Source organism: Trichoderma gamsii (genome assembly GCF_001481775.2).
Source record: "Trichoderma gamsii strain T6085 chromosome Unknown Scaffold_52.2, whole genome shotgun sequence".
NCBI classification, from domain to species: Eukaryota; Fungi; Ascomycota; class Sordariomycetes; order Hypocreales; family Hypocreaceae; genus Trichoderma; species Trichoderma gamsii.
In genome coordinates, this window is record NW_020171389.1 from 200,730 (window position 1) to 215,524 (window position 14,795).

At 52.8% G+C, this 14,795-nt stretch overlaps 5 protein-coding genes across 5 annotated transcripts; 3 read left to right on the plus strand and 2 right to left on the minus strand.

Moving 5' to 3' along the window:
• Window positions 1–2,410: 2,410 nt before the first annotated feature.
• On the plus strand, window positions 2,411–4,387 carry TGAM01_v209891 (hypothetical protein; the record flags this gene model as incomplete). The annotated part of the gene is made up of 2 exons (XM_018810363.1): window positions 2,411–2,909; window positions 3,051–4,387. 2 exons carry the CDS (start codon window positions 2,411–2,413, stop codon window positions 4,385–4,387), a joined length of 1,836 nt encoding a protein of 611 aa, XP_018656448.1.
• Window positions 4,388–5,396: 1,009 nt separating this feature from the next.
• Window positions 5,397–8,282, plus strand: TGAM01_v209892 (vacuolar ATP synthase 98 kDa subunit; the record flags this gene model as incomplete). The annotated part of the gene is made up of 5 exons (XM_018810364.2): window positions 5,397–5,525; window positions 5,615–5,693; window positions 5,765–7,777; window positions 7,870–8,049; window positions 8,110–8,282. 5 exons carry the CDS (start codon window positions 5,397–5,399, stop codon window positions 8,280–8,282), a joined length of 2,574 nt encoding a protein of 857 aa, XP_018656449.1.
• A 522-nt stretch (window positions 8,283–8,804) lies between these two features.
• TGAM01_v209893 (endoribonuclease YSH1) lies at window positions 8,805–11,870 on the minus strand (the record flags this gene model as incomplete). Its single annotated transcript, XM_018810365.1, has 4 exons — window positions 8,805–10,016; window positions 10,081–11,209; window positions 11,551–11,648; window positions 11,721–11,870. The coding sequence occupies 4 exons, from the start codon at window positions 11,868–11,870 to the stop codon at window positions 8,805–8,807; spliced, it is 2,589 nt and encodes an 862-aa protein (XP_018656450.1).
• A 97-nt stretch (window positions 11,871–11,967) lies between these two features.
• On the minus strand, window positions 11,968–12,571 carry TGAM01_v209894 (hypothetical protein; the record flags this gene model as incomplete). Its single annotated transcript, XM_018810366.2, has 3 exons — window positions 11,968–12,192; window positions 12,244–12,333; window positions 12,380–12,571. 3 exons carry the CDS (start codon window positions 12,569–12,571, stop codon window positions 11,968–11,970), a joined length of 507 nt encoding a protein of 168 aa, XP_018656451.2.
• Window positions 12,570–14,704, plus strand: TGAM01_v209895 (hypothetical protein; the record flags this gene model as incomplete). The annotated part of the gene is made up of 2 exons (XM_018810367.2): window positions 12,570–14,004; window positions 14,064–14,704. The coding sequence occupies 2 exons, from the start codon at window positions 12,570–12,572 to the stop codon at window positions 14,702–14,704; spliced, it is 2,076 nt and encodes a 691-aa protein (XP_018656452.2).
• Window positions 14,705–14,795: the final 91 nt, after the last annotated feature.

A 14,795-nucleotide genomic window follows, 5' to 3' on the forward strand; every position in this document is an offset into this window, starting at 1 on the left:
TTCCGCTGCTGTTGCTGCCAATATCAACCATGGCGACGCCTAAGTCGGTCAAATCAAAACTGTCATAGCACTATACTCTGTCTTGGCAAAGGGAGCAGGTCTAAGATCCGAATTCCGGGTTTAAACCGCCAGGAGAGAAAACACTCGTGACCTGACGAGGCAGGAAAGGCTGGTTTGCATCATGACGGCAGAAAGCAATAGAGAAGCTCAAATGAACAGCATGTAGCCACTTTTTTTTCTCCCAACCAACCCCTTCGCCTCTTTCTGGATGCGGCGTTCCCGATCCGATGCCATTGACCAATCTCAGACAAGAGCATGTTTGAGCATCTGGACCCCAAGTACGAGGAAGCTATCGCGCCGCTGGCTTGTCGCATGGACGGGTCATTAGATGAACACGCCAGGACACTCCATTGGCACCTGTTTGAGGTAGCAATACCTGATGGCGGCGCAGCTATTGCATGGCCCTGCAAGTATAGGCAGAGAATAGTCCATCAACGGACTCAATTAGGGGGTGGCCTGTCAATCAGGAGCTTCGTTTCCCGGCAGCGTGGACAAGCGAGATGGGCGGCTGGAGCATCACCAACAGCTAGCCAGCAATTGGCAGCACGATACAGATCACGAGGACACGCTGGGGTGAGTAACGTTGAATTTTGCTCAATCGACCCTGGAGAAGACGCCAGGGCCTAGAAGGCAAAAGAAAGGCCGGCGTCGCGGGTGATTATGTAAAAGATATTGCTCGCAAGCAGGCGTTGGAGAAGCAGATGCGGAGCCTTGCCAAACCCGGAATTTCCATTACGGCACTCCAACTAACTTTTCACATCCACCACCAGACGCCTCCCGAGCCGGAGCGCAGGCGCTTCCATGGGTGGCTGCTATTAATACGGCCATGGGCCTGTGAGACTGGCTTTGGCTTCTAGACGTGCCCGCGAGTATGTTGCCAATGACGTTGGATGAGCGTGATTCTGCGAGCAGAAGGCGTGAGAATAGGGTGCTGATGAAGCTAATTGTCTTAGCACCGACTACCTATAGAAGGGCGCTGGCGTATTATGATGCCGCTCGGAGTGCCCTTTGGCGGGTTGCTCGGTGCTCTGCGGTGACGGGCACTTATTGCTGCAATTGGGATAGACGTCCAAGGCCGGGGAAGATGCACACATGCAGGCAGGCTCAGCAAGCGAATGAATAATGGGCAATTGGACTGCTGCTCTTTAGTTCCCATTACCTATTAACCTTTTACTAAATTGGACCCCCTTCTCCAAGTGGCTCTTGCGCTTCACAGCAGCGCTGCTCACCTGACGGGCACAGGCACCAGTCACCGATTTTCATTACACAATCCAGGCGTGCTGTGAGCTAATGGGGGGCGCCGGGTGCCAACACGTTCCCGCCTTGGAGAGCCCTAAGAGGGCCCTATTGGAGAGCCCTAGAGGCCGGCGGCAGACGCTCTGCGCGAGGCCCTGTGAGATGCCCTGGCAGTGGCGCAAGAAGTGCGCATCTCCGGCACGCCGCAAAGCAAATCCTGGGGGAGTTACCTAGAAACGTATTTGTACAGCAACGATGTGCAGCAGCCGCTGGCTCGCCGTCCGGCACACGCAAGCTGGGCTCCAGCCAGGCACCGCAGGTACCGGTACGGCCATCAGCCGCGCTGCTCCGCGCACGCCCCCGCCCTTGCCCAACTGAGACCTCCTCTGCCCGCCAGCGCACGGCCCAGCAGCTTGCGCATACCCCTTTCGAGGTAGCGGTACACGCTTGCACCCAAAAAGGCTCCGAGCGTGCTTGGGCGGTCGCGCTGCTGGCACCTGCCGCTGCGAAAGTTCGCCTTAGATCCACACCCCCCCTGCCCGACTCGGACGACGTTCAACTTACACATAAAAATCCCCAGAACCACCACCAAAGCCGCCACTGGAAGAGGCCCTTTTTGCTTTTTGTGCTCTCGTAAAAGACCCTTTTATCTAGCTTTCCCGCACTGCGTTTCTGATTTTCTGCATTGTCGTGAACCGAGAAATCTCAAGTCGTCCACATCATCTGTTCTGCTGGAGGTGTAACCACTGCCTCGCTGCGCTCCTCCAACACACACTCTCAGCCTCAGCTCTTCCGTCTCTCGCTGCGATTTCCATCCTCCTCCTGGCTTTTGCTGGCTTCCTGCGATTGAGGACATCCCAACAAGAAGAAAGAGGGCCATCTCTCATCTCTCATCTCTTCAAGGACCAAAAAGACGCACGAACCCCCAAATTATCCCCATCGTCTTACGTCTTCGCATCGAGAAGGCCCCTCCAAAGCCCTTCCCTCTCCACTTACTCTAGATTCAGAGTCATTACACACAGAATTCCACTAGTCTCGGCGCCACACCCAGACTAAATTTTCGTTTGGTTTATATACTTTTTTTTTCCTCGACTAGGCGCGGCAGTATTTATAGATGGCCACCCTCCCCGGTTTTGAGCGCCGACGACCTTCGGTGCTCGATTCTGCTGCTTCCAACCCCTTCAAGGGCTCGAGTATGGCTCGCGCAATCTCCCCGCCCTCCGAGACAGCTTCGCGATCCTCCTTCTCGTCGGTGCGAGAGAACGACGATGGCTTTGCCCAGACCTTTACCCGATCCAAGATCTCGTCGTACACCGAGGCGCCAGAGGAGGTGATTGTCGATGAATCGCCAGTGGCAGAGCTTCCTCAACCCGCCTTCCAGCCACCTGTGACGCAACCCAACAGCAGACTACATGGATTCTGGTATCCGGCCGATGGATTCAAAGGATGGCGGGAGATTCCTCTCAAGGGAAAGCTCGCCAGTCGAAGCTGCGAGGATTTGCACAGGCTGCACATGACATGGGAGACTCCGACCCCAGCTATTGTCGAGAAGCCTCACGAAACTTATCCGACTACTGCATCACCTCTGGAGAGACTACCGAGCGAAGTATTGAGTAAGTAATCTATTGGGAAGGGTCCTGGGTTGTTGAAAAGTTGGCAATATCTGTCGCTTTTTTTTTTTAAAAAAAAAAAAATAGAAAAAAAAAAAATCAATTCCTGAGCCTGCATGCTAACCGTCATTTTCTCTACTACAGGCACAATCGTCGATCTCCTATTCATTGAGCTCCCGCCTAATGGATTGACTACTCGAAATGCCGACCTGATGTCGCTCTTACTCACCTCTCGATCTCTCCACGCTGCTACTCTCACCACTCTTTACAGACACATCACCATTCCCCACTCACGAATCTTCCGCAAGTTTCTCGCCACTATTACGGAATATCCATCCCTGGCCACAATCGTCCGCCGCTTGGATTTTAGTCACTTCAACCCCTCCATGTTCTTCAGCACTGCCAGCGAGAGAGCCCAGGCTCGCAATCTGACATCAGAGACCCTCGCTCAGTGTCTCAAGCTGACTCCTTACCTCCGAGAATTCTTGGCTCAAGAGTACGTCGACGACGATCTTAGCGGCGATGTCCTGCGCCAGCTGTTCTTCCACTCTCCTCAGCTTCAAGGGTTAGACTTTTGCGGCTGCTCTTCCGTCTCTTTCAAGAACTCTTTCTCCAGCATCTTGGAAGAGGAGTGGCCTGAGACGCTTACCGTCACTAAGCTTTCTTTCCACAAGTGTCTCAGCTTGCCGTCTGCTGTCTTTGAGAAGATCCTGCCTCGGCTGCCTGGACTGACTCATTTGGATGTTGCCGCCACGCGCATTACCGACCAGGCCCTTCTCTCAATCCCTACATCCGCGAGACTGACTCATCTGAACCTCGCCAAATGCAAAGAACTGTCTGCGGAGGCTGTTCTTCAGTTTATCGCATTCCATCCCGCAGCCCAGTCGCTGGTATTCCTCAGCCTCGCCACTGACCCAAGCAACCACCTGTTGCTGGGCAAGTCTGATGTCGACCAACTTCTACCGAAGCTGCCCGCTACTCTGCGCTCGCTGAGCCTACGCGGTAGCCGAATGGACTCGTCAAACCTGCCGGAGCTTATCAGACTCTCGCAATCTTTGGAGGAGCTCGCTCTTGGCCGAGGATTGAGCATGACTGACGTTCACGGGCTGTTTTTCCAAGACAAGACAGCCCTGCCCCATAATTTGAAATTCATCGATATTTCGGACATTGAAACGATTATTGGAAGTGCCAGCGACCTGCTGGCCCCGGCTTCTGCTCCGCTCCATGTGATTGAAATCGGCGAGCGGTCCTATGAACGGGCCGCTAAAGCCAACAAGAGCCTTGAGCGCGTAGGCTGGACTGCCAAAGAGTTTGGCGCTCGCTATTGGCTTGTGCGGAGAAATCCCGACGGCACGACTCAGGATAACGGCAGCCGCGTGTGGAAGATGGGCGCCGAGAGCTGGGGAATGAGAAAGGTCCCCGTTGCCGTCGCCGAAGTCGGAGGCATGTACGGCTCTTTTATGTTTGGACGGCGTCTTTAATGACACGACTTTTTTTTTGTTATAATTTCACGGAATATGTTTTTGTCAGTTTTCTTATTCTCTTTGTATCTGTTTACAATTCTGCGGATTGATCGGATCTCTTCTCTTCTTCGTTCTTGTTGTTGACTTTCGCGAAGAGCGTGGTTTATATCATCTACCGGACGGTGTTTGGGACTGGAAGGATATCCAAAAGCTTTTTTTTGCTCAGCGTTCAGTTCAGCGAGGGAAAAGACAAAAAAAAGTTACGGCGTTTATTATCGGATAGCAAAGGGCGCAGGTTGGCCAAGGGGGAACAGGGAACCAAAGCATCATGCCAGGCGATATCCATTATTTAGACCGCGTATTATGCACTCTGTATTATTATCATCTCTCGATGCTTTTGGGACTCTTGCGGTCTGATTGCTAATTGAATGAATAAATGAATGAACAATGCCTGTCTTTTCTCCTGTCGTAAAGTCTGTCGGTGAGCGGCCCCGGTCTGATGACGGAGTCTGATGCAGTCATATGTGACCGAATTAGGAAATTGAATGCTGCTAGGTGCCAGGCATCTACCATCAATTATCAAGTAGTAGAGCAGCCTTTGACTTACTCTCAAGCTGACAATAATTTGAAATGATAGGCTCCGTGTAAAAGCATCGGGTAAAGCTTTCTACTCATTACGAATGCAAAAAGGAAGCAGCGTCCACTGTTTGGATATCTTGACACGGCCCTAGTTTTGGCTCCGACGGGGGCTCCGTATTTGGTGCGCGCAGCTGAAGCCTCCCCAAAAACTTGGAAGATGCCTTTGAGGCTGTGCACGTGACGGACGCAGGTACCTTGAGCCACGGAACAATTCGCGGCGCCGCCCTGGACTATGGCTGGCTCCAACCGCTAAGCGCCTGCCGTGCTCTACTTGCCATCTCCAAAGGAAGCTCTGTCTTCGCCCGTCTCTCTTTATTCCAGTTCGACATCAACCCCAATCCTTCGAGTCGAGTGGGTTTTAGGCGCTTTTGAAGTCGCCAGCGTCACCATGGCTCCGCGAAAGGACACGCCGTTCCGCTCGGCGGACATGAGCATGGTGCAGCTCTACGTCTCCAACGAAATCGGTCGGGAGGTTGTTACTGCGCTCGGAGAGCTTGGACTGTGCCAGTTCCGTGATGTATATCTCTCGCCCCCTTCTCTCGCCCTGGTCGCGATGCCGCCGGCCTAGGATTAAGATGCTAACTGATCATTTTATGGTGAAATTAGCTCAATGAGGATGTCAGCGCTTTCCAGCGAACCTTTACCCAGGAGATTCGCCGTCTCGATAATGTGGAGCGACAACTGCGTACGTCACCGACGAGATGATTCTCACCACCCACTCGATCGCGTTTCCGACTAACGAATCAACTCTCTTAGGCTACTTTTATGCTCAGATGGAAAAGGCTGGAATTACTCTGCGAAAGCTGGATCTTGATGCCGAGAAGCTTGCGTCCCCATCGACGTCGGAAATCGACGAGCTTGCTGAGCGATCTCAGAAGCTTGAGCAGCGCATCTCGGCCCTCAACGACAGTTATGAGACATTGAAAAAGCGTGAGGGTGATCTCACTGAGTGGCGCTGGGTTCTGCGCGAGGCCGGAAGCTTTTTCGATCGCGCTCACGGCAATGTCGATGAGATTCGCGCGTCAACCGACAACGACGATGCGCCTCTCTTATCCGACATGGAGCAGCATAACACTGCGCCTGACGTGGAGCGCTCATTCTCCGGCATGAACATCGGATTCGTCGCCGGTGTCATCAATAGGGACCGTGTCGCCGCTTTCGAGCGTATCCTCTGGCGAACCCTTCGTGGAAACTTGTACATGAACCAGTCGGAGATCCCGGAGCCGCTGATCGACCCAACCAACAACGAAGCCATCCAGAAGAACGTCTTCGTCATCTTCGCCCACGGCAAGGAGATTCTCAACAAGATTCGCAAGATATCCGAGTCCATGGGCGCCGATGTTTACAACGTCGACGAGAACAGCGAACTCCGCCGCGACCAGATTCACGAGGTGAACAACCGCCTCGAGGACGTGCAGAATGTCCTCCGAAACACCCAAGCTACACTGGAGGCGGAGCTCAACCAAATCTCCCAGTCGCTGGCTCCTTGGACGGTTCTCATCGCCAAGGAAAAGGCTGTATACAGCACGCTCAACCTCTTCTCCTACGATTCGGCTCGCCGAACCCTCATCGCCGAAGCATGGTGCCCCACCAACGACATGCCTCTCATCCGGTCTACGCTTCAAGACGTCACCAACCGAGCTGGCTTATCTGTCCCTTCCATTGTCAACGAGATTCGAACGAACAAGAAGCCTCCAACCTACCTAAAGACCAACAAGTTTACAGAAGGATTCCAAACCATTGTCAACGCGTACGGCACAGCCACCTACCAGGAAGTCAATCCTGCTCTGCCGGTCATCGTCACCTTTCCATTCTTGTTCGCTGTCATGTTTGGTGATCTTGGACATGCCGTCATTATGCTTGCTGCCGCTTTGGCCATGATCTATTGGGAGAAGTCGCTCAAGAAAGTCTCCTTTGAACTGTTTGCCATGATCTTTTACGGCCGATATATCGCTTTGGTCATGGCTGTCTTCTCAGTCTACACTGGTCTTATGTACAACGATATCTTCTCCAAGTCCATGACCCTCTGGGATAGCGCATGGGAGTACGAGCGTCCCGATAACTGGAAGCAGGGCGATTCCGTTACTGCTGTCCTCAACAGCAATGGTTACCGCTATCCCTTTGGTCTCGACTGGGCTTGGCACGGTACCGAGAACAACCTCCTCTTCACCAACAGTTACAAGATGAAGATGAGTATCATTCTTGGTTGGGCACACATGACCTATTCGCTGTGCTTCGCCTACATCAACGCCCGGCACTTCAAGAAGCCCATTGATATCTGGGGCAACTTCATCCCCGGCATGATCTTTTTCCAATCCATCTTTGGCTATCTCGTCGTGTGTATCATCTACAAGTGGTCTGTTGACTGGCCAGCCGTTGGAAGAAACCCCCCTGGTCTCTTGAACATGCTGATCTACATGTTCTTGCAGCCAGGAAAGCTGGATGAGCGTTTGTATGCTGGGCAGGAGTATGTTCAGACTATCCTTCTGCTCCTGGCTTTTGCCCAAGTACCCATCCTGCTCTTCCTCAAGCCCTTCTACCTTCGCTGGGAGAACAACCATGCCCGTGGTCGAGGCTACCGAGGCATCGGCGAGACTTCCCGGGTTAGCGCTCTGGACGGCGATGACGAGAGCGAGGCCCTGGTCGGTGGACACGGCAATAGTTTTGACGAGGACGAGGGCGTTGCTATGATTTCTCAGAACATTGACGAAGAGCACGAGGAATTCGAGTTTAGCGAAGTCATGATTCACCAAATCATCCACACTATTGGTAAGTAACAAACCCCCGTTTGACTCAAAAGAATCTGTTCTAGCCCCTTTTCTACTTACTCTGAATAATGCTAACGTATCATTTTCATTCAGAATTCTGTCTGAACTGTGTTTCTCACACCGCGTCTTACTTGCGTCTTTGGGCCTTGTCACTTGCCCACCAGCAGCTCAGCGTTGTGCTTTGGGATATGACGATTGGCCCCTGCCTAACCAGACCAGGTTTGCTTGGCGTGATCATGATCGTCATTGGCTTTTACTTGTGGTTCTTCCTTAGTAAGTGATATGCACATACTATCTTCTTTGACCTGATAACAGTACTAACAGCTCTACTAGCAATTGCCATTTTGGTTTGTATGGAGGGTACTAGTGCCATGTTGCACTCTCTGCGACTGGCGTGGGTCGAGTCCTTTTCCAAGTTTGCAGAGTTTGCGGGCTGGCCGTTTGCGCCTTTTGCTTTCAACACGCTGATAGAAGAGTCGGAGGAGCTGAAGAATTACCTGGAGTAAGCGGACAAGGGAAGCTGTGTTGTTATATGTGGTATTAATGTTACTTTTTCCTTTATACTCTTTTGTTTCCTGTTTCCTTTCCAACAATGTAGTAGACTTGAGTGGGGGGCTGACAATGGCCCACTACCCTTTGTATGATTATATTTTGCATCTCTTTCTTCATACATCGACTCATGCATGCACTCTTTGTAAAAGTAGAAAAGTAGAATGTAAGAGGAAACACAATGGCATGCTTTGATCTGCTATCACCACTGTAAAAGTAAACAAACTACTTGGTCAAAAGATGTTTTTTTTTTGGGGGGATTCGTAATTACAGATTTGGAATTTTTTTTTCTTCTATTTTCTCTCTTCAACGCTGGTGTATGATATTCATCTAGATCTCGTGTTCGTCTCCCTTTGACTTACTCCCGCTCCTGGTCAATGAATGTTCAAAAGCTCCATATTCCGAAATTTCCCCTTCTTCCCTTCCCGTAGTGATTATATAACTCTTCATCCTGAGATTTCTTCTCTCTTATCCCCCTTTCATCCCCACAGCGGAGCGGTAACCTCCACTGCTCGCTCCACCACCGCGCGGACTCTGTCTGCAAACACCTTGTTGCTGCATTCTACCTCTAGGTCCTCGAGCCATATTGTCGCGGTCATCTTGTCGACCTTGATGGATATGCCGGGGACGGGGATGCCGAGTTTGTGTAGGCGGGCGATTTCTTTGAGCTGTCGCTCCTGAAGCTGCTGTTTGGCTTCGTCTTCATCCTCGGTCGATTTCTTGTCGTCAATGTCCATGTCCTCTGTTTTCGTGTCACTGCCGTCTGCTTCATGTTTTTCTGTTTTCACGGCTCCGTCATCTTCCTCTTCCTTCTTTTGATCTTCTTCCTTTGGAGAAGCTTCTGGTAGTGGCGGGAGCTTGGGGTCCTCCACGGGGGCGACGTTATCGGCACCAAACTGAGCTTCCAGGAACCACATGAGCCGTTCAAGTCGGTCTTCAGGGGAGATGTGAGCGTGCGGGTTTTTGCTGTCGGGCTGAGCGGCGTAAATGCCGTCATCGGGCTCGCCGTGAGAGTGGGTGTGTTTGCTGTTGGCGGAGGAGCGTTTGACTGCGGCGGGGGAGCTCTCGACGGAGAATAAGACGGCCATGACGGAGTCGGCGATGCCGTCGTTGAGCATGTTGCCTTCCCACTCCAGTTCGACCTCGCCGTTGGTGCGATAACGGACAGAGACACAGCCCATGACGAGGTAGGCTGCTACCAGATTGGCAACCTCCTCGTCTGCATCTTCGGCCATTTTCTCATCTTCGCCGTCCATGGTTGCGTCCTGCTTGGAGCTCTTGATGCGACGCATCTCGGGGAGCTCTTCAACAGCACCAAAAGTCCCCTCCAGCGCCCAGCGGACGAGATCCACGCCCGCAGCACTCAGTGTGAGGCGCTGCTTACAGGTGATGGTTGTGGTGTTGAGGCCAGCGTATTCGCGCAGATCTTCAGGAGCCATGAGTGAGAGTTTGAAGTCGTTCTGGACAAGCACACCGGTTACGAGAGGCGCAGATGCGTCAATGTCCTGTGGAGGTGAGATGGAAGCCAGTTTTCCGACGACTTTGGCAGTCTTGTCGGCTTTGAACGGGATGCGGAGCTCTTCGCAGTTGCGGGGAGAGTAGACTTTGACTTTTGTAGTTTTGCTGGCGTTGAGGGAGAGGAGCTTGGACTTGAGACGCATCATGTTGTGCTGCTCGCCGTGAACAAGAATCTATCTTTCGTGTTAGTCACTAATACTCACTTCTGAACGCTTGACAGGAAACGGAGTTACATACGACGACGGGTGCGGCAACCTCCTCAATAAACTCCCTGTTCTCTACACCATCAACATGGGCGGCAAAAGAGTACTCTTGAACACTACAGCGCCGGGGAATAAGCACTTTCTCCGAATCTGCTCCTGGCCCTCGGCGCGCGCCCGCTATGCTTCGAGACATGACGGCCTGGATCTGATCCGGCTCTTGCATAATCTGCCGGGCCATGGTGCCCTCGACACTGTAACCGGTGATGATGACGCCGTTCTTCTCGCTGGGGGCCCAGCGCTCAAAGAGCTCTCTGCTCACTCCGTTTTGCAGCATACCCGGACTGGCGAGCATGACGCAGCCGCCAACATCATCAAAGCGGTCCAGGTTCTTGAGAGAGCGGATATACTTGAAGTCCCAGGGTCCATTCTTGCCGGCTCCGTCGCCGCTGGCTTCGGCCTCGGCCATGCGTTCTCGGAACAATCGTTTAATGTTGTCGTTCATAGCACCGACGTATGTCTGGTAGATAACCATGCACTTTCTGGCAAGGTTACTGGCATAGTAGATGGGGAATTTTTGGAACTCGGAATGTTTGCCCCAGTACTCGTCCAGGATGAGCAAAAGTTCCTGAGCTCGTCCCAGGGCGAACACCGGCAGCAGCGCTCGGCCGCCTCTGTTGAGGATTCCTGTGATGGATTTCATGAGAGCCTGCTCTCGCTCAACACGCGGTACGTGCGACGCTATGCCATATGTTGACTCGGTGATGAGAACGTCAATCTTGAGGCCCTTGGGCACCTCTGCCGAGACAAGATGTCGATCCTGCTCACGCGAATAGTCGCCGGTGAAGAAGATGTTGAGGCCGGCAATCTCAATGAGAAACATGGCTGCTCCCAGAACGTGTCCTGCCGGATAAGGGGTGATTCGGATGGAAGAGATAGTGTGAGTGGTGTGATAGTCAATCGCTTCGATTTGCGGAAACGTGTTGAGGTGGTCTTGTTCCGTGTAGAGCTGGGTCGCCGAGTTTGATGCCGTGTTTCCTACACGGACGCTGTCTTGGATGAGCCATTTGTAGATGGCCTTGGTAGGGTGCGTCATGAAGACACGGCCGCGAAAGTTGGTCTTGGCCAGCACATATGGCAACGAAGCCGCATGATCAATGTGGAAACTAATCGCCACGGGTTAGCGAAAGATTTCGAGACATTCGTGGAGGTTTCCTCGTTGTGGGGCAACAGCAGGTATTGGATTTGGTATATCACAAGGCAACAGAGATGAGTCTCGGGCAAGAGTGTGAACGGGCGAAGAACATATTGTATTCATAACTGGCATACAAGTGGGAGACATATAGACAATTGAAGAGAGACACTGCATCAGGGCACACGCCGCGGCCCTTTTCCTTCGTAAGAGTACCAACTCGTCCTTCGCCTATAGCCTGGCATATTTTCTTCTTCTTTTGTTTCGACAGATGCAGGAAGATGGGGGAGATTGTGTACGGGATATATCGCTTACTGGCTGATAAGGAGCACATCTACGGTGCTGAGATCGAAGTCATCATAGAACGGAAGCGCTGCGAGGCCATCGTATGCAGGGTGCTGGCCGGCATCAAGCTAGACATGGCAGATAAAACAATTAGCCGAGTGCACATGGTAGCTTTTGAGGGCACCTCGGAGTTTCCTCACCATGACCGTTTTGCCCTTGTATTGGATGATATGGCACGACCGTCCGACTTCATTGCCGCCTCCCAAACAGAGAAACATGAGCTCGTCAGAGGGATCTACTGGCTCGTCTTGGGCTGCGTTCATCGCAGACGCCTTCCGCTTGGATGCCATGGTCGCGTTGTGGTCAAATAATCTGCCTAGAAGGGGGAAAAAGATGGACAGTAATTCATATCAGCACGGAGAGAGCAAGCTTCAATCTTTGGTTATCCTAATAGTAGAGAGCGAGCTTCAGCTCAGCACTAATGGCCTCGACCCGCTGCGCAAGGGACGCAACAATAGCCGGATGGGTATCCTCAAGGAGAGTCTCGGCGGCAACGTGAAGTTTGAAACTATTCATGGCGACATCAATTGGCTTGCAGCGAATAGAGACAATAGCAGCGGCTAAAGCCCGGGTAGCGACGCGTGGTTGGCTGCGAAGCTCCGGTGCACGTGACTTTAAATTTACGCGACCCCCAACCTCTGCTGCGAAGCTTCAACTTCATACAGATCGCCTCCAGATCTCCGGCTCTTTAACGACGACCGCACGAAGCGCATTTCCATCTCCCGAACCCTCCGAAATCGAATCTCCAGGAGCCTGTCTTTTTTTCCAGCGAAGCCAACACGTATTCCGCTTGGGAGACTGGTGCCGATTTTGCGCGTCGGATGGGACGAGGTACGGTGACCGTGACAGGCTTCGCTGCCTGTTGAGCGCCTCGATTGCCGCAGCCGCCCATCGTCCACCCCGGCTTTCGTTTGCCTCGTGGGACAGATTCGCCGAATTCGATACTGCCGGGACATTCGTTTGATTTCATTACCAGAATAGCAGACACCATGGCGCAACCACAACCGCAGCAGCAACCGCCGCCGTCGCAGGTTCCACAGCGGGCATTTTCGCCTCCTCAGCCAAGCCCATCGCCCGCGACGTCATCACAGTCGGGTTTTGCGCTGCCTCCTAACAAACGAATTCGAACGGATGGCCCATTGTCACAGCCTGGATCGCCGTATGCTGCTTCGCCATACACCATGAGCCCGGTGCCTGCGGCTACTCCCCCGCCTCCAGCTGGATCACCGACGTATCCTCAAGCCCATCCGCAAACACCGACTGCAACAGCTGGGTATCCTATGCCGTACACCAATGGCCATCCTCCACAAGGCTTGAGTCTTCCAGCTGCCTCACCAGGTGTATCAACGCCCACTATGCATACACCCCAGCCAGCTCAGATACAAACGCCGGTGCAGATGCAGACACCAGTGCAGATGCAAACGCCAATGCAAGCTCCGATGCAAGCTCCGATGCAAGCCCCGATGCAAGCCCCGATGCAACAACAATCGCCGATGCATGTGCCAATGCCAGGACCAGTGCAAACTCCAGTTCCACTACCGACTCCGATCACAATGCCCCAATATACGAACGCAACAATGCAGCCCATGTTGCAAGTAGCCCATCAACAGATGCAGACTCCAGGCGTGATGGGCCCTCCACAGAAGCCAGCAGAAAGGCCGACGAAAGACTACGAGTATGACGTGACCGATTCATTGGCCGGTACAGGCATCGATCTCCGAGCAGAAGAGCAATATATGGCAGAGCTTTACTCGAATGCTCTCGAGACAATATCGGAGGCCAGGACGGGATTTGCCCACTATCCATCGGGCTCAAAGTCAACGTTTTACGGCGCTGGCCCTGCCAACCAACCTGCTCAGCCTACAGACTTGTCACAGCAGCAGTATAGCGCTCAGGCCGCTGAGCAGGCATGGCAGGATTCATCAATGCGGCTTGCTGTGCAGAGAACCCAGGAGATCAATGACCCTTTTCTTCTCGTGGCACTACTGCATCGCCGAGCAGAAAAAGTTGCCCGCGAACATCATCTCGGTCTTAACCTTGAGCTCAAGAACAACACTCATTCTATGGGGAAGATGAAGCTGCCGGAGAACTTTGCGGCGCCCAAAGTTACCATCAAGACACAGCCGGGGCCGGATGGCACCATAGTGGAAACTAGCGGCTCTTTCATTCCGCAGGACGCTTATCTAGTGGACCAACTTGCTCTGATGTCGATAGCAACGAAACAGAGACTACGTGAGTTGATCGAAGACGCAAATATCATTTCAAGAACACGGCAAAAGACGTCGCATGGAGAGGTACCTCCAGAGTGGGCAGCCGCAGCTGCTCCAATGAACGCGGAGCCGCTAGAACCCATGGAAAAGGCTACCGACGCGAACGGGACTGGAAAAGACACCGAGACTGGCAGCGGTACTAGTCCTTTGAAGCGTAAGCTCACTAACGTTTCCATGCATTGCTCGTAAATATAATCCACTCACACTTCGCAGGTCCTGCCGACACCAGTGATACGGCCGTCAAACAGCCGCCCGCAAAGTTGCCCAAGATTGCCTCTTATGCAACGCTAACAATGCGAGATTTAGCCCGTCAAGAGCGAGAATGGGAAGAGGCTCGGCTGCGTAGACGCCAGATGCGCAAAGACGGTGTCGCCGACGCAGGCGCTTCAGCTTCACGATCGGGAAGCGTAGCACCTGGCACGCCCGGATCAGTAGCGCCAGAGACGGAAAAGGCGATGACGAAGAAGGAGTTGAAGAAGACCCAGCAAATGAAAGCTCAAGAAGCGAGTAGTCATGCAAATCAAAACATTACCAGCAGCATGTTCGCAGGCTTAGGAGGCAAGAGTGGCCTCTTTGGCAAGAAGAAGGCAAAATCCTATGACTGGATGAATGTTGGCCGAGGTGGAAGCGGAACCAGTACCCCGACAAGAGCCGCTCCAGGACCGGGCAAAGGCCCAAACGGCGTGCCCAGCGTAACGGCTTCGGGCAATATGGCGTTGACTACGGAAGGCCGGAACAGACTGGGAACGTGGCGAGAGGACAAGGAAAAGGGGAAGAATATCCAGCTGCGTGACTGGATCGCTGTGCTGGAAAGAGACTTTTTCCCTTTTTTTTTCTTTCTTCTTTGGCGTTGAGGGAAATTGTATTTTTCATTTGGCATCGTGTCCTCGTGCCGTGTCAGATCATAGCATCATCAGCATTCGTTTGCGAACTACGAAAGTAGGT